We start from the raw sequence: 20,048 nt of genomic DNA, 5'->3' as shown, positions 1-20,048 counted from the left end.
ATATGACTACATAAATTCGTCGTAGAAATATTCTTCAATGCTGTCAACCATCTGTCACTATCTCTTCCTTCAATACTGTCAATAGCACGAAATTTTCTTTCATTGTCTTTGTCTCCGTTGTATTGTGCTGTGATTTTCGTGCATGTCTCTAAAAATTTCAATCGAAATCGATGAACATTTCTATGAGTGATATTTTCCTACTATAAATAGTGATTTTGTCGGTCAAAATCCCCAATTCAAATTTCATTTCGGGCGACATTTTTTGTTGTGAGAATTCCGACGAATAAAATCGTGATTGTGAGTACGGTTTTCGTAAAGCAGTAATATTATTTTGTTTACATTGCAATTTGAATAGCTGTTAATTTTTTTATAATTAAGATGTCAGGAGTGCGTGTAGGCCGCGTGCCGAAGCGTAGCAGCAACAAACGCGCGAAGAGTCGGGCAGGTAAGCGAGGCCCGCATGAGGCGCTTCGCCGCAGTCGCTGACCGCGGGTTGGATTGCTTGGAGATTCTAGAGTAGATGCTTGTTTTTTGAACCTCATTTTACTGAGCTCTGGCAAACGGAATTATAGTTAAACATTTATTGTTCTTGTATGCAATATACGTCTGTCGAGTATTACGATCTTATGAAGATTTGAAGTTTTTGAATTGCACTTGATTATTTATCGCATATATCTATGTTTCAGGTTTAGGTCAGTACTATGTGTCGTGTTTATTAAATCTATATTATCTACATTTTTTAGAGCTTTATTCTTAAAAGTAAAATATTTAAAATTGCAAAAAGTTTCATTATATAAAATATGAAAAAAAACGTGCAAAGGTAAAACTTTATTATCATATTAAATTTGAAATATTAATATTACTCCTGATGTAAACTAAAGATTAAATTAGTATCGAATCTTAATTATTTTGTTACTTATTTAATTAAATAATTGGCTAATAATAGATGGCATCTCACATTTTTTACTATATCCTGTACCCGTAACTAGCAAAAAGTAGACTTAAAGAAAAGGCAAGGAACTGTATAAAAAATTGAACATGGTAACATGAATTTATGAATCCTAATTATCTATTTAATAACATGCCTTGTTAACCTTGAAACTAATTGAAATCATACATTTATATCAATCCACCCAATTGTTCAAGATTAATTAATGGCTGTCATGCAAGACAGATGATGCGGTCATACTTATTATTACTCCCTACAAGAAATTATAATATTATTCAATAGTTATAAATAATAAACAATAATGTTGGTTCTTCTGGAATTCTGAAAATCAAAATTAATAGATGTAAGATGTCCGGGCTTTAAGTATTTGTGAGGGGTTGGGTAAATAACTGTATCAGATTTCTCTAGAGTCCCAGAGCTTACTCGCAGAACTTTATGACCATGTTACAAACAATTCAACAGCCTATAGTGGTTTAAGCACTATGACCCTTGCCCTAGAGCCCTATGACAGACCCTCAGACCGTGAAAAGTTGGTATTGGCAGCAATTCCGATTTTACCATTTGGGTAACCCCAGAAATATTAAGTGCAATTCAAAAATTAATAGTCCTGCCTTCATTTTGTATTCCATTTGCTAAGCTCCAAAACATTTTCTTTGGAACACCAATCATATACACCACATAGTGGTTACCACGCTAACATAGTTTGATATACTAACAAGAGATTGCATTGATTCAGGACTTTAAGGTGCATGATGAGATTAGAGTGATGATCACGTAACTCCAGCCAGAGGCGCCAAGGTACTGAGGCCGAAGATATCAGGGAATGAAATGGTACATCTCCATTATTTCTTTGTTCATACATATCTTACATTATTTTATTTTATTGCATTATTATTATTGCACTTGTATTTGGAAGTTTCACAAAAGCACAGCACTTGCAGTTTTAAGGTTTTTTATTTTTTTCCAGCCCAGAAATTCAATTATAATTATTAGAGTGTAATTATCCATTTACCTGCAAAGTCAGTTAATGTGTCTGTGAATATGCAGATCAGATTCTGACATTTAGATTCTCTATTAATTACACAAACTTAATTTGCGAAGTTTATTGTTACTTTATTTATTGATGTAGCTATGTAGATTTTGTCTGCATTCTGTCATTTTACATGATAGACGCATTTTTTTGGCAAATCTAACAATTTAAATCTTCGATTTGGGAGTCTACTATCATTGAAAAAATATGCGTATTTCTTGCGACGTACATAAATGTTCAATCTTTGCGTCTTCATTATTATGGCTTTACTTTAAAGTAAATTTAAAATTTATTGAATTTTGAAGAAATACGTACATTCACAATATAATAAAAACAATAAATATTTAATCATTCACGCGTATCTAATGCTAATACGAAAGATAAATTCGCGCGTATATAGACTAATATTGCACACCCTGAGTCCTGATAGCAACAACCGACAAGCCTAAAGAAAACATTACGATGAAATTTTATCAATACAACACTATAAAGTAGTATTCCATAAGTAAAACAGATCGCAAGATATAGCGAACGTAATTTGCGAGATAACACTATCTCTTGCAACTTGCGAGTCATCAATGAGTATTGTTGCTGCGTTGTTTTACGATGCATAATGTTCTAGGGATCTAATGTAATAGTAAACGTTTTTAAATTGTGTTGTACTGTTAAACATAATGCCTAAGTACGTTTGCATAGCATCATCATTAGAGTCGGACCTAGATAATTAGTAATTTTTCTTTCTAATTCTAATTCTGTTTCTTCCTTTTGATTGTTTTCAAAGACTGAAGAATTAAATCGGTACTTTAAACACGTCGGAGCATTATTTTTGCTAGAATCGCGTCCTTAGCTATGAAAATCCTATGTATTTCTTTGATTGTACTTGTAGTATGATTCTAAAAAAAAATTCGTACTTACGTACGCATATTTTGGTCTTATCTTATCATTAATAGGTTACCCAGACTTTCAAACAACTCGACTATATGGAGCCTATTGTCTACAAATCTTTGTAGAATACCAAATACCCATATTCAGAATTGGAATTTCTTGGCTCCGAAAACACTCAGATCACGAATATTTATTTTCTCTTTCTTAGCGTATGGACTCAATGTCTAGAAATCTCTTAAACATAAAATCTTTATTATCTGTCTTACGTTTGCTTAAACATTCTACTCTTGTACATCGAGAGAAATTTATTATATAACACTGCGGATGTCATTGTAAATTTATTAAAATATAGAACGTCGAGTGAAAACATTTTCTTTAACTGAAGTTATATTAGTTCAAAAATATGATTTTGTGATCAGCAATATATTGTTATATTAAGTATCACCTCATTGTATCACCGCATTTCCATATGCTTATGGGTTCATAATTTTCTCTTTGGTTTTAAAACATCTTTACTTCCCATTCGGTAATTTTCCTCATTAGACGATGCATGTGGTTTTAGATGATAATGAGTTTTTACGCTGCATGATGGTGTGTAAAATACTAAAAATGTTTTTTTTTGTGAGCGTAATTTAAAATTATAATGGTTAGGGCGTTCACATTAAAACCAGTTATTCATCGCTTTATTATAATACATGAAAAACTTAATACGGTGCTTAAATAGAAAAGAGGTGACTTCATCGAAACATACTATACATTGTTATTCTGGTTTATAAGTTATAGCTAGTAACTTCGTAAGTACTGTACTTCTATGAAATATTGAAATTAGCAATAGGTAATGTATATTAGCCATGACGTTTTTTCCTATACAAATTTTAACTTTGAAAGGATTTGGTAAATCTACATGCAAGTCAGGAATGCACTATTATAGTATTCCTTTATTACACCTTAAGTATTTGAGTTTAAATCTAAACGAAGCACTGATTATGAGCAAATTCTTTCACGACGACGTTTTTGTCCTTCCTCTTTGTCACAAAAATACTCTTTCAAATACCCAGTCATTGCATTTTAGCTACTGAATAACCTTTTGTGTGGTTATTTAAGTCTTTATTATTCATTTTATTTTTGCGCTTGTATCACTTTTTACATTCGGGCAAAAAGTTAATAAGTAATTTTGTTTAGTTAGTGTAAATAAATTACTTTAGGTTTTGAACGCTAAATTACATACCATTCTTATTTTAATCCTCAATCGAACTATTACCTACGCTGTTTTTTCGAATCTGTATATTTTAGAGGTATTATAATGTAATTACTACGCAAGGTAAACACTAGTACAAACAGATGCCGTGTCGTGTAGACAGACAATATGGATAAATTACAATAACCATTACCAAATTGCTAATTTGTTAACGTAAGCTCGATGCGTAGGTGTGTATACTATTCAGAACAAAACATTACGTCAACCGACAAGAAGCTGTTATTATCGGGGCTGTGAAAGGAAACCACATAGGATGCTTCGAGCACGTCTCGTAATTAGCATGACAATCGCAGCTCGCTCCTGCCAATTATTGTCTTGATCATAGCTAAAATTATGTCTCAATTACGAGGTATTCTCTTAGATAGTTTCTAGAAATTCTAATCTAGAATAATGTTGAACAGTTATTTATAATCCTTACGTTTCTCCAAGAAAGCTGTTAAACAATCATGACAGATTTTTATTAGGCAATGACAAAAACTTTACTGAGATAAATAACCTTCTAAATCGAATACAAACAAAAAGTTTGGAGATACAGTGTTTATACAGCCAGGCGGAGTCCTGACCGATTGGCCTGAGATTGATCGTATCTGTGTCAGAGCATTTTAAGTTAGTCTGCCCATGACACCCTTGGATGCGGAATTGATTATAAGAAAAGTAATGATTGCTGAGACCGAGATATTTTTCTAGAAACAATTTCTTTGCAAGATAAATGCCGGAAATGATGACTTAGCAACTTGATTTCTAATCGCTCTTCATCGCTGTATCAAGCTCAGATTTACGTCATGCGTTGAGAATTACAGCTCAGCCTTCGATCGACGTCAATTTTAAAGTCTATGGGCTACACGGCGGATTATGAACTAGAAACAAAAGAAATGTTTGCGTTTACACAGTTTACAATGTTGAACACGGTTAAAAAAATTGTTCCTAGTTCAAGTTTCTAGTGCTAGGTGATTCGAAAACTACATCCAAATATATGTGAGCAACGTGATGAAGTAAGGCAAACCAACTTGAATGAGATATTTCTACTTAACTCGTAAGATAAGCGAAGCTGTCCTTTAACACTCCAGCATTTGAAAAATAATATTTATGATAATAAGTTATAAACCGTGCCCGTAGTTATATTTGCTCTTTACTTACGAAATCAGGTTAAGCTAATCCTCATTGGAACTGCAAGGTAGAACTAACATTGTGTGATCGGGGAGCTTCCACCACCACAGCTACTCCTAACGTGAAGCAGTTCTCACGTTTCGGTGAAATGTTTTTATACTGGCTGACTAAGATATGAGACAAACTTCGAACATCTTAGCTCTCAAGAGTGGCAACACATCTGTTTGGCATCCGGTGGATGGCGAGACAATTTACTATCAGATTAACTATATGCCACTTCAACCTTATTATGTCTAAAGTGATCTCTATTTTCAGAAAAATATTATTACGTACCATACATTCTTGTTTAATTGAGTAATGGTTTTGTTCAATTTTAATAAACTCTTCAAGACCAAGTTCCTAGAATGTCGTAGCCTACAAAAAACTTTTATTTATAAATATAGTATTCCCCGCAAAGCTTGCTTCAAAGACAGCTTTAATGGATTCATCTCCATTAACGGTAATGACTTTTTTGTGCGCTGTCGAGAAACCTCCGCGTTTTCTATAGGCTCTACTTTGTTTTTTTCACTTAGTAGAATAAAAGTGGTTTCTTAGAATACGAACGTCGTACCAAAACGTTTCAGATTATATTGTATTTACTCCTATATTTGTTGATCACGTAGAATTTAATATAAGGAGGATATCTTCTTCTTCTTCTTCAGCCCATCGCTACGTAAGGTATCCAACATTACGTGGCGACGGGCTAAAGAAGAAGAAGGCCTTCTCACAAGAGTTCTAGAAGTCCCGATCTCGCGCTTTTCTCATCCAGCCTTCCCACCACTCCTACGATGTCGTCGGTCCATCTGGATCGTTGCCTGCCCAATTTCTGTGGCCCGTCCGAGGTCTGTAATATTTATGTCTTTAAAGCCCATCTTTACATCGGTAGATGGCTAAGGTGCCATCTCTATTTTAGTCAAGCAATGCTATTCCCTGTATCTACTCCCTTTGTCATCTTTCGAATGGTGACATTAGGAATACTGTCTTTGAGATTCCAAGCATTGCACGTTCAATAGGTCTTTGAGAGAGGGATAAAATTCTTGACAAATATTTTCATGTATTATGACTGCTTCTGCGAGAATTGCTTAAGGTTTAGTTTTCAATACCAAGCTATATCTAAGTTAGTCTGAGTATATCTTATAAGCTTATGTCATTCACGTATTATCAAGTGTCACTGAGAAGATTACTTCGCATTTTCATGTTGCTGAAACCACTAAAACGGCTTGAGCGCTCATTCGGTCTTTGATACGAGTTGTTAATGAGAAATGTAAGGTATAGTATGTTGTGTGTGTGTAGCCAGCGGTTGTATAGTCAACCGCGAATGTTAAAACCAAATGTAGCGGGTGCTTCGCGCGGGGAAAGTACCTAGCTTATTAGCGTATTGTATGATAGGATATAGAATTATACAGATTAAATATACGCTATAAACTAAAACAAATTTGTTTGATAATAAAAATATTCGTAGAACGTAGAATTATGAAGCCTGTACGAAAAATGTGCTCTACATTCTGCATTTACTTTTTGATTATTACTCGTATTTATGTATCTAACGAGACTTATTCACAAGATATCAGAATTTCTGAAGATCCTATATTCTGATGATTCAGGATAATATTATTTGCGTTAGCATTTATTTTACGTTACATGTTTTCGAACCCTTTCCTCATTTAGCGTGTTTCGTTTAATTCGCAGCGTCACAGGGTGTTATAATAACACGCTTTAGCACTTAGCTGTAGATGGATCCGCTCCATGATGCTATTTGATAGGTGAAAGGTGTTGTAACGACCTTCACGTTAAAATAGGATTTGAACAAAATGTTTTATAGATTAATAAATGAAAATTGGCTGGTGCAAAATATCATGTTTACTCAGGTATTCTTGGAAATGTATTTCTAGGGAATAAAATAGGCTACGTTCCCCAGGTCTAAAAAAAAGAGTTAGCCCTCTAGGTAGGCATAACCCAATATCGAAATAATTATTACTTACATTAAGATAACAAATGACATAAATGCCCAAAGTCAACTTAAATAGATACTTTTTGGTATCTAAGTACCTTACATTATGTCTTAGTAAGAATAAGAATAAAAATGTATGTTAGCTATGCAACATGATCCTAATTCCTAGTACATTAGTTACATAGGCGCCAAGTTAATAATTAGAAATCGATAAAAAGTACCTACAAGTTACGTTATCACTATGGATATGTAGACTCATACAGACTGCCAATGACCGCGTCCGGAACTAAACAACGTACATAGTATACATTACGCACACTGGTGCTATAATGCTATCGATCAATACAAATTGACACTTGGACAAATTACCTACCGTGCACTTGCGTCAACTCCGAATACAAGATCTAACAGATACGATTCCAAGTATTGTTTTATCTTTATCATATCAGACAGTTGTATCATGATAAACTATTACTTAATGTTATGTTAATTATTTAATTAGCGATTATTTATATTATACATACTTTGTTTCTGCATTACTAAGGGAAGGCATGTATTTATTATATCATAGAGTATTATATTATATTCGTATTATATTTAAAGGGACTGAAAAAGTATATGACAATTTCAACTTCAATAAAGATGCTCCCCTATTTGAAAGTATGAATTGCGCAATTGCACTATTTTCATTTTGAATCCCTCCCTTTATTATAGTCCCTAGAGATCTTCAAAGTCAAAGTATAATATGAAGCAAACCATATTTTAATAATAATTATCCGTGACCTCATTTCAGTACGGAGAATGATGGCAATAATGCAGGACAGGAATAACGAGGAGGTGCCGCGGGAGTTCCTCGAGACCGGCAGAACGGGCCGAAGGAATGCGATGCCGGACATCCTGCACCCGGCGGGCGCGGAGATGACCACGGCGGACCTGCCGTCGAGGCTGCAGCAACTGGTCACCACGGGTAAGTTTGATTATGTACCAAAAGTGGCAAAGGGATATAAAATCTATCGGATGTAAGTGATCACAACTAGTCAAGAATAGTGTGATGGACAAGAATAATATGTCCCTAAACATAAAGTTGAGACTTTTTTAAACATCGTTGAATTAAAACTTGCTTTATCCAACTGTAATTATTTTTATGTCTGCAGTATATTTCTTGGTGTGTTTTTTCTCTTTGTTTCCTTGTTAAACAATGACTGATTAGGATTTTTGCCTCAGTATTTTTCCGTAGTTTATAACCACAAATTTTCCTCGGTGTTTCTACAATTTATTGTTTGTGCAATTAAATATTTAAAAATGATTTTTAGAATATAATTTTGATATTAAATTGAAGTGAGGTAATGTATTAATCTAAATTGAAGTCCAAATGCAAAGGTAAAGGTAAGGGCTAAATAAAAATAAAGCAGACAATTTGCCCTTGAAAGCATCATTAACTGGTCGAATCGTAAATGACCCGATTTTTATCTAACCCTAATAATACACCATTTTACAAATTAACCTTGGGAGAAGTGATGGGGGTTATCGCGATCGGAGCCCACCATGATTTACGCTTACTTGCTAATGGACTGAATTTCCATCATTATCAAAGTCAGTTGTTAATTTTTTGGGCGATTAGAACTTCGAAAGCAGGATTATGTAAGTATTTTACGCATTATTAAATTAAAAATTGTTTATCATTTATTTGTCTACTAACTATTACGTTGTTTTAGAGATTGACTATGAAAATATTGTCAATATTTCTACATCAAGAATGATTGGAACCTATACTTTTGTAAAACAACTTTCAATTGAGATTTAACGTCATGAATATGACTACGTTATAAATATTTTTTGAGCAAGATCAATATTTCACTTCTTAACCCATCGTAGGAGTGTAAATAGCCCTGTGAATAAATAAATAACCGATCTGGCGCCAAATCTCTCGTGGATTTTAGTACTAAGAATTTATGGTCATAATGGACAACCGTTATAAATTACGTCTACCTTTAAATGTGAGCGCCTTAAAAAAGTAACACCTCGCTAGTATACTTTGTTAACATATGTATAAATTTTAAGAGGGATGACCCTCTTAGACGCCATGATATATTTATTAGGTTATCCCGAGAATAGTTTGGTTTCCTTGAATGAACTTTATTTGGTTCAGTGCGCACCATGTTATTCGAACGTATACAACACGATATATCCCGTCGGATCGATTGTTAGTTTGCAGACAAATATTTGTTCCGGTCTAAATGTTTTTACCGCCATATGTTTGTCGTACGTCTCCAAAGTACATCTGTTAGTTCCGGATGTTTTAATTTAATTTGAGCAAATGTTACATAATTGAAGTAGAGGTATTAAACTCGAATGCAGATATGTATTAACTTTTAATGCCTCTTCTCTTTTCTTAAACGACCCTGAGTGACTGAATAGAACACCAAGGGAGGGCAACAAAAATAATATTATTATTAAATATGCTACTGCCAAAATTTTTTTAGACATACTTAATGTCGAGTTGATACAAAGAGACAAAAAAGAAATTGCATTTTGCTAAACAAAGATCACGCTTTTGGTCATATTTTTGGAGTTTATTTCTTTTGGGGCGTTATGAAAATCAGATGTTGGTCTTCAATCAGATTTGTTTTATTACTTTAGTATCATATTCCTTTACTAGAATCACTTCCATTACGCGGAATCGACTACGTTTCTAGAAATCTTCATAAAAAATGCAGTGAAGCGACATTGGCAATGAAAGTAAAATATAGGTAGCAAAACCGTTAAGGTCATGGAAAAATGCCCCACTCACAGCACACTTCGTGACATTGTTTTCCGAGACAATGCAAAGGGATGTAAGTTTTCCTGTTCTTTTAACTTATTCTCGCTCGATGATACCACGACTACTTGTTTTTCTAAAAAAGTACTGTACTCAAAAGTGATTAAGTTGAAAATAATAGTAGGCTGGTTCCTAGAGGATATATAAATTCATAACAATAACGTGATGCAAAAGACTTTGTAACAAAATTCTCCTAAACATGAATGAATGAACTAATGAATGATGAGGTTGGAGTCATACTAGTTGAATAATTTAGTAGGACGGCCAATTATGGTGCAATCATATTCATAATGTATCGTTTTTATGAAATTGATTCGTGTGAATGGTAATAAAATTAATATGTTGACGACTTTACTGCTTATTCTCTTTAAGGCAGAGATCTGCAATAAACTACCACAGTCACTTACTGGAGGGTCACATGTACATAGATTAGCCCTAAGAAATAGATATAACTAGAAAAACCGTTGGTTTCAAGGATTTTGAAGGTGGTAGAACCCTTTTTGGTTCCAATCCGGAGGCACCACCGCCACACCTATTTCTGCTTTAAGCGCACCAGAACACAGCAGTTCTGGTTTAAAGGGTGTCGTAAGGGAGATATCCTTCTCAGAGGCGTTCTAGCTTAGCGCTCAAGAATAGCGACGCATCTATGGCCGACCTCGGGTAGGAATATCTAATCTTATCTGGGGTTGATTACAGATGTCCATGGGCGGCAGTAGTCACTTACCATCAGGTGGACTGCATGCTCGCCTGCTACTTCTATATTAAAAAAAAGATGGTCTATCGCAAGGATCACAGCATTCCCTTAAAGCCACCTAAAAAGTAATATATTGTATATTGTAAAAGAGCTTATTGCATATAACTAATGCTCGCACAATAGGTGCACCGTGCCGTTGGAGTGCCAATAGATCTTTATAATCCATTGAGTTGCGTCATAGCCACGTCCACGCCCGGCCTTCTACGATAACAACACGCTCTGCTGATTTTAAAATTGCTATGGGGAAACGTGCATACAAAGTACAATGGCAACTGATAACTATGTCTGGAATTATCTACAATTTTTGCGAAATTTATTATAAGTCAGCTACTTGAATTGAAAGATATTGTAACTATGTACTTTATTATGAGCAAACACAATAGTCAAGAATTAAGTTTTTGTGTGCCTATAATGGCCACAAACATTTTCTAGCGAAAATGTTACGAACATCAACAAATGTTTCCATAAGATTGTTCCGATTTTCCGATCTTTTCCAAAAAAATCTAACTACAATTTGATCTTAAAACAGTCCCTTAAGAACTATTTTATATCAATTATGTTTAGCAAGTTAACAAAGAAACGAAATATTAACCTAATCTAAAACTAACATTCAGATCCCAGTCATCAAAATTTTATTGTTCTACCTATATTTGTTTTTGTTGTTTCTCCTGTTCTATATTGTATCTATTGTTCTATCTTCTGCGAAATTTAATTATATTCTGATAATGTGGCTTAATCCTCGCGTAGTAATGGCAACATCGGTAGATCCTAATCTTTATTGGAATAGACTTATCGAATTGAATCTATTTGTATAAGCATTACGAGGAACAATCCTTCAGTATACATGAATAATTTTTCATATTGAAGTAGATTTGGAATAATTTTATAGGGTAGAGGTAGTTATATAGTTAGTGTTATGAATTTTCCAAGCGCTTCGATTTAAAATCGTCGATGAAGTATTAAAATATTATTAGTTTATGATAGTATTTTCTGAGTAATTTTAGATTTCCTACGTTTTAATTCAATTAAATTCTTATGTAATGATTTTCATTTTAAACTTTCGTTCACAACAGAGAACATGTTCTTTTGGTCGCACTTGCATCTATATCTGTCGTCAGCGATTAAACATAAAATGAGATAGTCTTCGCGGATATTTTATCCCCGTAATGGCTTTTGTGTTCAGTAACCCCTTGCAGTTTTATTTTTGTCACTAGCTGTACTTTCTTCATTTAATATTTCATTTTCCTTTGTTCTCTTATATGATGTTTCATCGCTGATATCTTTTATCGGATCGAATGTGATAAAAATGCGTCGTAAATTATATGCGACCCTAATGACATATAATTATCTCGGATCCGCCAAGTATACATGGAGCAACCCAGTAAGCAGTGTATTAAGTAGCCGTGTACTGGATAATTGTCTGTAATGATTTGATTTATGGGTGATAATAGCGTGTAGAATTTTTACGACATCTGCGTATTGTGCGGCGGAATGTGTTGGAATGACGACAACGCATATTACGCTTTATCTTATTGACGTCGAGCTGTGACATAAATCTGAATGTTAATAGGCAATAAACTGATTAAGTATCCATATCTAATCTGTCTAGGCTGATAGTGGTATGTAGGTGACACAGGTGATTAGCAATCGATCGATTGATAGCAAAAGGGCAGCTTCTGTTGTCAACATGATCTGCTAAGATAGCTGATGGCGGGAACAGTAGACTGTAATCTGTAATACTAAAATGATTCATAGCCTAAGGGCTGGCATCCATTTCGCATTTTCGCTACTTGATTATTCCATTCTGCTTTTATGGTCATCTTGGTCCAAATTGCAGAATAGAGCTGATTGCCTAATAAGTAACTTTTATGATACAACCTTGCTTGTCCTCCTACATACGTTCATGTGACATGTACGATTAATATTCTTATCTTCACAATATATTGAACTAAAACACGTGTCAAGTGCTGATAAATAGGTTTGCGTGTCCGATAGGCGCTACCATGTGCGGAAGGATGTTTTGTGTGGAAACGGTTCGTTTGACTGACTGATAAAGAGGTTATTTACTTTTGATTGATATTTTCGCGGTTATAAGAGTTATGTTCTAAAGGTGGTAGTAGACCTCTTTGTTAGCCCATTGCGGCAGTAACTTCACGACAATCGTTCCTGCTTACAACTGCGGCCCATAATTAACATGTTGCTACATCCAAATGCAATACGATATAAAAAAAATCGTACACAGTAATATTTTAAGACATTCTATAAAATATGTATTTACTTATATTGCATTAATCCCTAATAAGAAACAAAATTGGAAAACGATTCATATGACTATCTAACATTTTTTGTATTGTTCTTGAAAGAATTAATAGCACTATTTACTTTCACATTGAGGTTGAATTTTAAGTACTCACTTGGAAAGTTATAACCATGTATAGTTTGAGAGAAAACCGTATTCAACAGACGTACAGTAATTTATGTGAAAAGAAGTTGTTGAAAAGTAGAGTACGCATAATTATACACGATACTTACCTTGCTTTTACTTTTTCATGACCCTTATACCTATAATGAGCGTCATCTAAGTCCGTGCGTCTTTGGATTTTTTCTATTTTCATTAGTAAATCTTAATCAAGCTAATGTAATGGTACGGATGCCAGGTGCAAAGATCTCGATTTTTTGCAAAGGTGGTAACAGCAGTGTTAAGCAATGTTTTGTTAATGTTTGTAATAAGGGTATAGTAAGGGAAACATACTTATCTGAAGCGTCCCGTAGAGCTACTTACCGACAGGTGGACTACATGCTCGTATGCAACTTCTGTTTTATAAAAAACCTATGCTTAGCAGTATGATAGTAATGAGTGATTGTTCAGTCTATTATCAACACGTTAACATTAAATCATTTTTATCCTATGTTTATGCACGTGTAAAAACAAGGTCCCCCATATACCTACAGTTATAAGCAGAAAGCCCTATGCGCCGTCCGCATGAATAACCACCCTCGTGCCTCGTTACTTCTTTTGGCTACCAACAACGGATCGATAAAAAGAACGCAGACATGGAGATATATTCACAATCCAGGCTTATTTTACTGGAAAACAAAAATAAATAACCTCTTTGGTTTGGATTGAAATAGGTATATACATAAATATAAACTTAGAACCGGTCAAATGTCAAAATTGTTTAAAATGACAATAATTTTATAATATTATGTCTGTAAATATCGATAATTGCCAAAACCAATTATCACGAAACCACAAGTATCGCAATATTTTTAATGTAATCTTGCAAAGAACGCAGGAGTTCAAATAATATTATTTCTTTATGGCTTTTTTTAAGGGCGATATTTATCACATAATATTTAAATCATGAATTCACGAGTATAATTTTGAAAGAATTAAATTATGGTAATTTAACAAAACTTTCTACAATGAACATGTAACACTTACAGCGAATGCCTTGCGTAATACATTACGCTATAAGTGACGTAAAACGTAACGTACCAAAAACATCTTGCTATCAGCATGTGAATCATGATATTTATTGTGTGGTCTAAGGTCGAAACACTTTAAACACGAATGTATGTAGCATGTTCATGAAGGAGTAAAAGAATTTTGTAATAATTATATTGCAATCAGTATTAACTTAATTGTGAGAATATTCAAGTTACAACTCTTAGTTGCCACGTTTAGCCGCAGTGTCGTGTTTATTACGCCATTATCTATTTCATCCATGCAATTTAACAGCACTATTTCTATGATATGTAAATTATACCAATTAATTTAATTCATATAGTTCATTAAAAACATATGTTCTTAACTGTATAAAGTTCTGTCAACATTGTCGAAGTTGTATTTGTAACTTATTACTTCGCTCATTGTGTTTTGTCATTGTGTTTTCATTAGCTATTAATATGTTTAAATAAAGGCACTCACTTCATTATACAGGTGTTGTAATTTTTATAAGTTTTCTGAACTAATCTGACGTCAATTTCATCTTCATGTTGTGGTTGGCAATTGGCGATTTTCCAGCATCTATCTACGTCATGGTGACGGTTTCGATTTGACGAATCAATGAATTATTTTAAGCCTTGTTGTATTTCTAACTTTTAGCCAAAGACTCGTGGACGAATAGATAAACACTTCGCTATCTTGTCTGTAAATAATTATTTTTATGAGCCAACATGTCAAACATGAGAAAACATGTCAAAAATTCCTAACCATTTCAAGTAATGTAAAACTGTGCGTATTACTTCTCATTTGACATTTCTAATTGTTTTTTTTTTTTAAGAAATACCTACACAATTTCTTAGGATTTGTAAAAAAAGAGGACAATTTACATTCATTATTTCAACCATAATATTATATCAACAATTATTACCTACTTTAATAGTCTACACAAAATGTTTCCATTACAGCTGTCACTTTCATACCTTCTAGTTTAAACAAAGTGACTGGAGATTCACAAGTCCAAACAACCGATAAAATTGTATTAAATGAATAAGTTTATAGCCTTATATTATTAATTTATTTATTACAACGATTCATTCGAAGAAACTTGTAGAAACAATACTCATTGGGTACTTGACAGTTATAACAATAAAATATGAAATATGTTGGATATGATAGCTTATAAGTAAACATAAATTAAGCAGTATTTCGTTTATTTTTTAATACGTTCTAAGTATTTTAATTTTTAAAAAGAAATTTTCGATTTTTTATCTGTGGATTTTAAATCCCAAAACGGCGACAGTGCTGCCTCAAATGTCGTGTGACGTCACTACATCGAAACCAAACAAGACAAATAATAATTAAATCGTTTGCTGTTAGAGTTGGTTGAATTTATGTTGTGAACCGAAATGAAGCCATACTATATTAAAGCTGATAGTGTGAACCTGCTTAAAGAAGATCCATATATGCAGTGCAATAAATCAAAATGGATACAAAAACTTCCGTGAGATAACCTATGGAAATATCAAATAAACAACGTAAATAAAACATTCTTTATATTTACATTTAATGATATCGGACAATTAAAAAAATTCTTAACTGACTTCAGACAGAAGAAAGGTTGTCTTACAAGTAATTATTAAGATTTTTTTAAATATACTTATATTCTTATGTGAACGTATTATGTAAGGTTATTAATTGGTTATATTTATATTTACAGATCTTCCCGACAATCGTATAGTGACGACGTTATAGAGTATGTGCAGTTTAAGAGGAAGGCAAGTTTGTGTTTCATGAAAAGTAAAAGTTGTCCTGAACACAAGGTACATCAATGAAAATGAAAATGTGATGACTGTCCTGCCTAGAAGAAGTGAGGAGCCAAAAGTTTCGAAAGTGGGCACCATTCTGAAATACATAAAGTAAAGTACACGGGAAATAGTACTTCTTTACTTGCGTAACCTACCCAACAAGATGAAGGAAGAAAAGTGACCATACAGTTCCTATTATTGCATTGCAATTTAATTCTGAAAATGACAGTGATAAAAATACATATCCATTTGTTACGGAAAATAATTTTAGTAATGAAGAAAAGCAGACACGCAAGCGCATTAATCAGTGCACATGCACCATCAATAATAACACAGTCATGAAATATTTTAATTGTGTCCTATTAATTACAGAATGGGCCCTTAAAATAGAATTCTCATAGACGTCTTATAATTCTATTCTTATCATAGACATCTATATAATATATTAAATATATGAATACTTCCACTTGCTGTTTTGTTTTGATTACGTCCCGTTCCAATGATTTGGAATTGACGAATCACTCGAGAGTTACTAAATTTATTCCTTTTTTTCAATAATACTTCTCTTACATAGATAGTATAAAATGTCATTGCTGGCAAACAGAGGATTTAAACATATAAGAATCTGCAAGTTCTTTAACGTTTATGAGATTTGGGTTTAGGAACTTGTATAAGCAAATTTGTTACGATCGTACTTGTACACATCGTCACTGCACACGTCTTATAACTTGTCATTTATTTAAATTTTAGTTATAATAGCTAAATAACTCTCAATTTTCTTCTAAGCGTTGTTTGTTTACAGTGTAATGACGTTCCGCCACAAAATGACACTTGACCGCCTGATTTAACGCGACGTTCCGTTCACCGTAAAGAAAGTTCGATTTTTATTAATGAATAGCCCTTTTTTCGAAAAAGTGATCAATGAAAGGCATATATAATACGTATACTAATTCATTAAAACACTTTCCCAAAAAGTGTCAAGTAGCCAATTAACTTTATTTGTAAAGAGAATCATAAATATGGCGCCATACTACTTATCTCGTAATCGTACGTTCAACCAAGCGTTGAACAAATTCTATGCCGTAGAGCCATTGTATTTGTTTAAGAACAAGGCTCATGATAGAAATAAAATGATAAAAATAATTTTATTAGCAATAACGAAACATCATTTTTGCCTTATAATGGTGGCGTAGGCGCTGTAGGCGTTGCTGTTTTGACTTTAACGGTAACCGGTAAGGCCAACTGGTGCTCTGGCATAACAATGCATCTGAAGATGCATCCAATCCTATTTAGAGTTGATTCCAAATATTCCTGAATGGTAGTGTCCATTTATCGTGATACCCCGTTAATATTTGAAAGACAACTATAATAACAACTTCCTACTTAGATATTATTTTAAAGTATTTTTCGACGCATCTATTAATATTTTATATTACGTAATTTCAGACCCTGACAACCCTCAAGCGGGCCCATCGAAGACAGACCTCGATGGAAGTAAAGGTGACGAGACGCCGAGCGCGAAGGAGGGCTGCAGCTGAGCTGTCCCAGCCGAATTACACTGGACTTGCCCAAAGCTAAAGTAATCTCAACCAGGTAACATAGTATTACTAAGTAACTGTACTGACGTACTGAGTAACATTTCAATGTACTGAGTAACCCTTAGACCTCTAGTGAGGTAAGGACGTGTTTGTTCAGCGCGGTAGCACTCGGAGGTATTTACAGTAGGTAATACTAAATTAGTACAACCGAATGCAAACGTAACCACAATCATATTAGTTGATTGTTCGGTTACCTTGTAACCTCCGAGTGTTATTGTACTATATTGTAATGAGGTAGTTATTGTGTAGTAACAGCTGTAAATATGCCATTTGACACAATTGTATGATCTTATAATCATTTGCTAGATGTTACCATTTGACTGTAAAACAATATTTCGAGTGATCCCACTCCGGAAAAATTGTAATTTTTAGACATTCGTGTGATATGGTAACACTTCAACCGATTTTAAAATTGTATTGTTCAGTTACGGCAGCTTATAAGAACAATTTTGTATTGATCGTCGGGATTATACTCTGCGTAGAAAACTTTGACGCTATAAATTGTAAGCGTGATATGAATCGTAGGTACATTTTTTTGTAAAAGGAGTGTAGCATCGTGTAATCATATGTATCTAAAATAGAAACGCTTTGAGTGTGATTTTTTCGCTGACAACTTTGATAGTATTTAATAAACAAAATATACTTTCCTACGGATGTGAAAATTAGTGTTATTTTAGATCTCTATAATCTGTAACTAGTTCTACAAGTAAAAATCACTTTCCACACGTGTCGAGTAATTGTCTTACCCTTTACATAGTGATCTTTCGATACGATATTGGATGGTAACAAGCATTTATAAATTTATATGTCACTCTGTTGGATGTCGATGTCTGCCCACAACTGTTAAATGATCGTTAAACATACCATACCATGCTGCCCCAATGTATATTGGTAATGGGAGATACGGGCTAGAACGGCATAAAGAGTATTGGATGTTTTCAAAACGACGTTGAGGCTTCCGACGAAACCTTAATTGCTATTACAATGATAACAATCGGGACTTCAAAATGGGAAACGCATATAATGCAATTCAAAACATTCGCCCATTTAACTCCTTAAAGGATCAGACGTTACTAACTTTGTAGATATAATTAAATGCGGCTAGTTTCATCGTGGGCTTTTATATTGTGATAGTTTCTTGAGTTAGTTATATTTTAAATATAAATAACGCAAGGCGACCATTCCACTTCGGATAATGTTGGACGATAACGTATCGAAATCACTTTAAATGTTTGTATTTTAGTACTGGGTAGAAATAATGACATGATACAATATATTATGTTTAAATTTTTAAAGTGTCTATCAGGTAGGACATTTAACATATACCAAGTTCAGTTTATAACAACTAACTTTAATGTAACCCAGTAAATCTAATAATAATAATTTAAAGTTTATTCTCGTTTTGTTCCTAAAATAGAATACGCTTAAATTGATTTGTTAAAGTGTACCTATTTATTTTTGTACAAAAAATAACTAATTTATAATACTAACTGAACAAGTAGGGTAGCAACAGTTTGAAAGTTCAGGTAATAAATAAAAATACACAGTTTTATTTAAGTCTCTTAACTAGGGTTTCATCATGTTTCTTTTTTTCTCATTTTACTTGACCTGACGTTTAAGCCGTTTAGTTTTAGAAATTAAGAGTTTGCTATTCACACAAATGTAAATCAGCTTCTGTGTTTAGGAAAATAAAAAAATGTTGAAGGTGCCGCTTTTTTAGCATGCAATGCATTCAAAAAAATATTTCACTTACAATATGTTGATTGAACTTATTACAACAAAATAAATCACGGCTGTTGATTGTTGTAAATTATATGTTAAAGGTCAAGGGAATAAGTACAACTTTTAATTTTTATGTGATTAGATGAGTGAGATCATTTTACACAAATATTTAGGTATTTTAGTTGTATTTTTTATTTATTAGGTAATAGTGTGGATATTGAGTTTTAGAGAATTGATTTACCAATATGTTTTTATTTGATTGAGTTTTGGCCAAAAGTTTTTTCTGGACTTTTAAACAATTTATGATTGTTGAACACATTTTTAATTTTGTGATCATGTATTTTAATTCTTCTAGAGAGAAGCACAAATTTTATACTTGAATGTTTTTTTTTTAATAACACAGATTATCCGTAAGACTCACTATAAACATTAAAATTATAATAAATCGAAACAATAAGAACATATCAACATATCCTTTCGTATTAAAATTACAATATGACAATACTATTTAACAGTTTTTACTAAGTGTCAAGATGGCCAAGAGAATGAGACCACCACATAATGCATACCATAAATAATGTTAGGAGAAAAGTCACAAATTAACTTAGTCACAGATTTAAATGTAATACTTAAGCATGCGTATTTAATAATGCTTAAAGAATTTGCCTCGTAACATTATATTCA

The 20,048-nt window shown here is 33.2% G+C and overlaps 1 protein-coding gene across 1 annotated transcript; it reads left to right on the top strand.

Annotated features, from left to right (window-relative positions):
• The first annotated feature begins 52 nt into the window (after positions 1-52).
• Positions 53-20,044, top strand: LOC140747197 (uncharacterized). Its single transcript, XM_073079478.1, has 4 exons — positions 53-297; positions 379-445; positions 8,013-8,186; positions 17,491-20,044. The coding sequence occupies exons 2-4, from the start codon at positions 379-381 to the stop codon at positions 17,580-17,582; spliced, it is 333 nt and encodes a 110-aa protein (XP_072935579.1). The 5' UTR covers positions 53-297; the 3' UTR covers positions 17,583-20,044.
• The last annotated feature ends 4 nt before the right edge of the window (positions 20,045-20,048 follow it).

Source organism: Epargyreus clarus, unplaced genomic scaffold (genome assembly GCF_041222505.1).
Source record: "Epargyreus clarus isolate Ecla_fem2 unplaced genomic scaffold, WU_Ecla_fem_2.2 ptg000014l, whole genome shotgun sequence".
NCBI classification, from domain to species: domain Eukaryota; kingdom Metazoa; phylum Arthropoda; class Insecta; order Lepidoptera; family Hesperiidae; genus Epargyreus; species Epargyreus clarus.
Note: the sequence above shows the minus strand (reverse complement) of the source record. Positions and strands in the feature narration are given on the sequence as shown.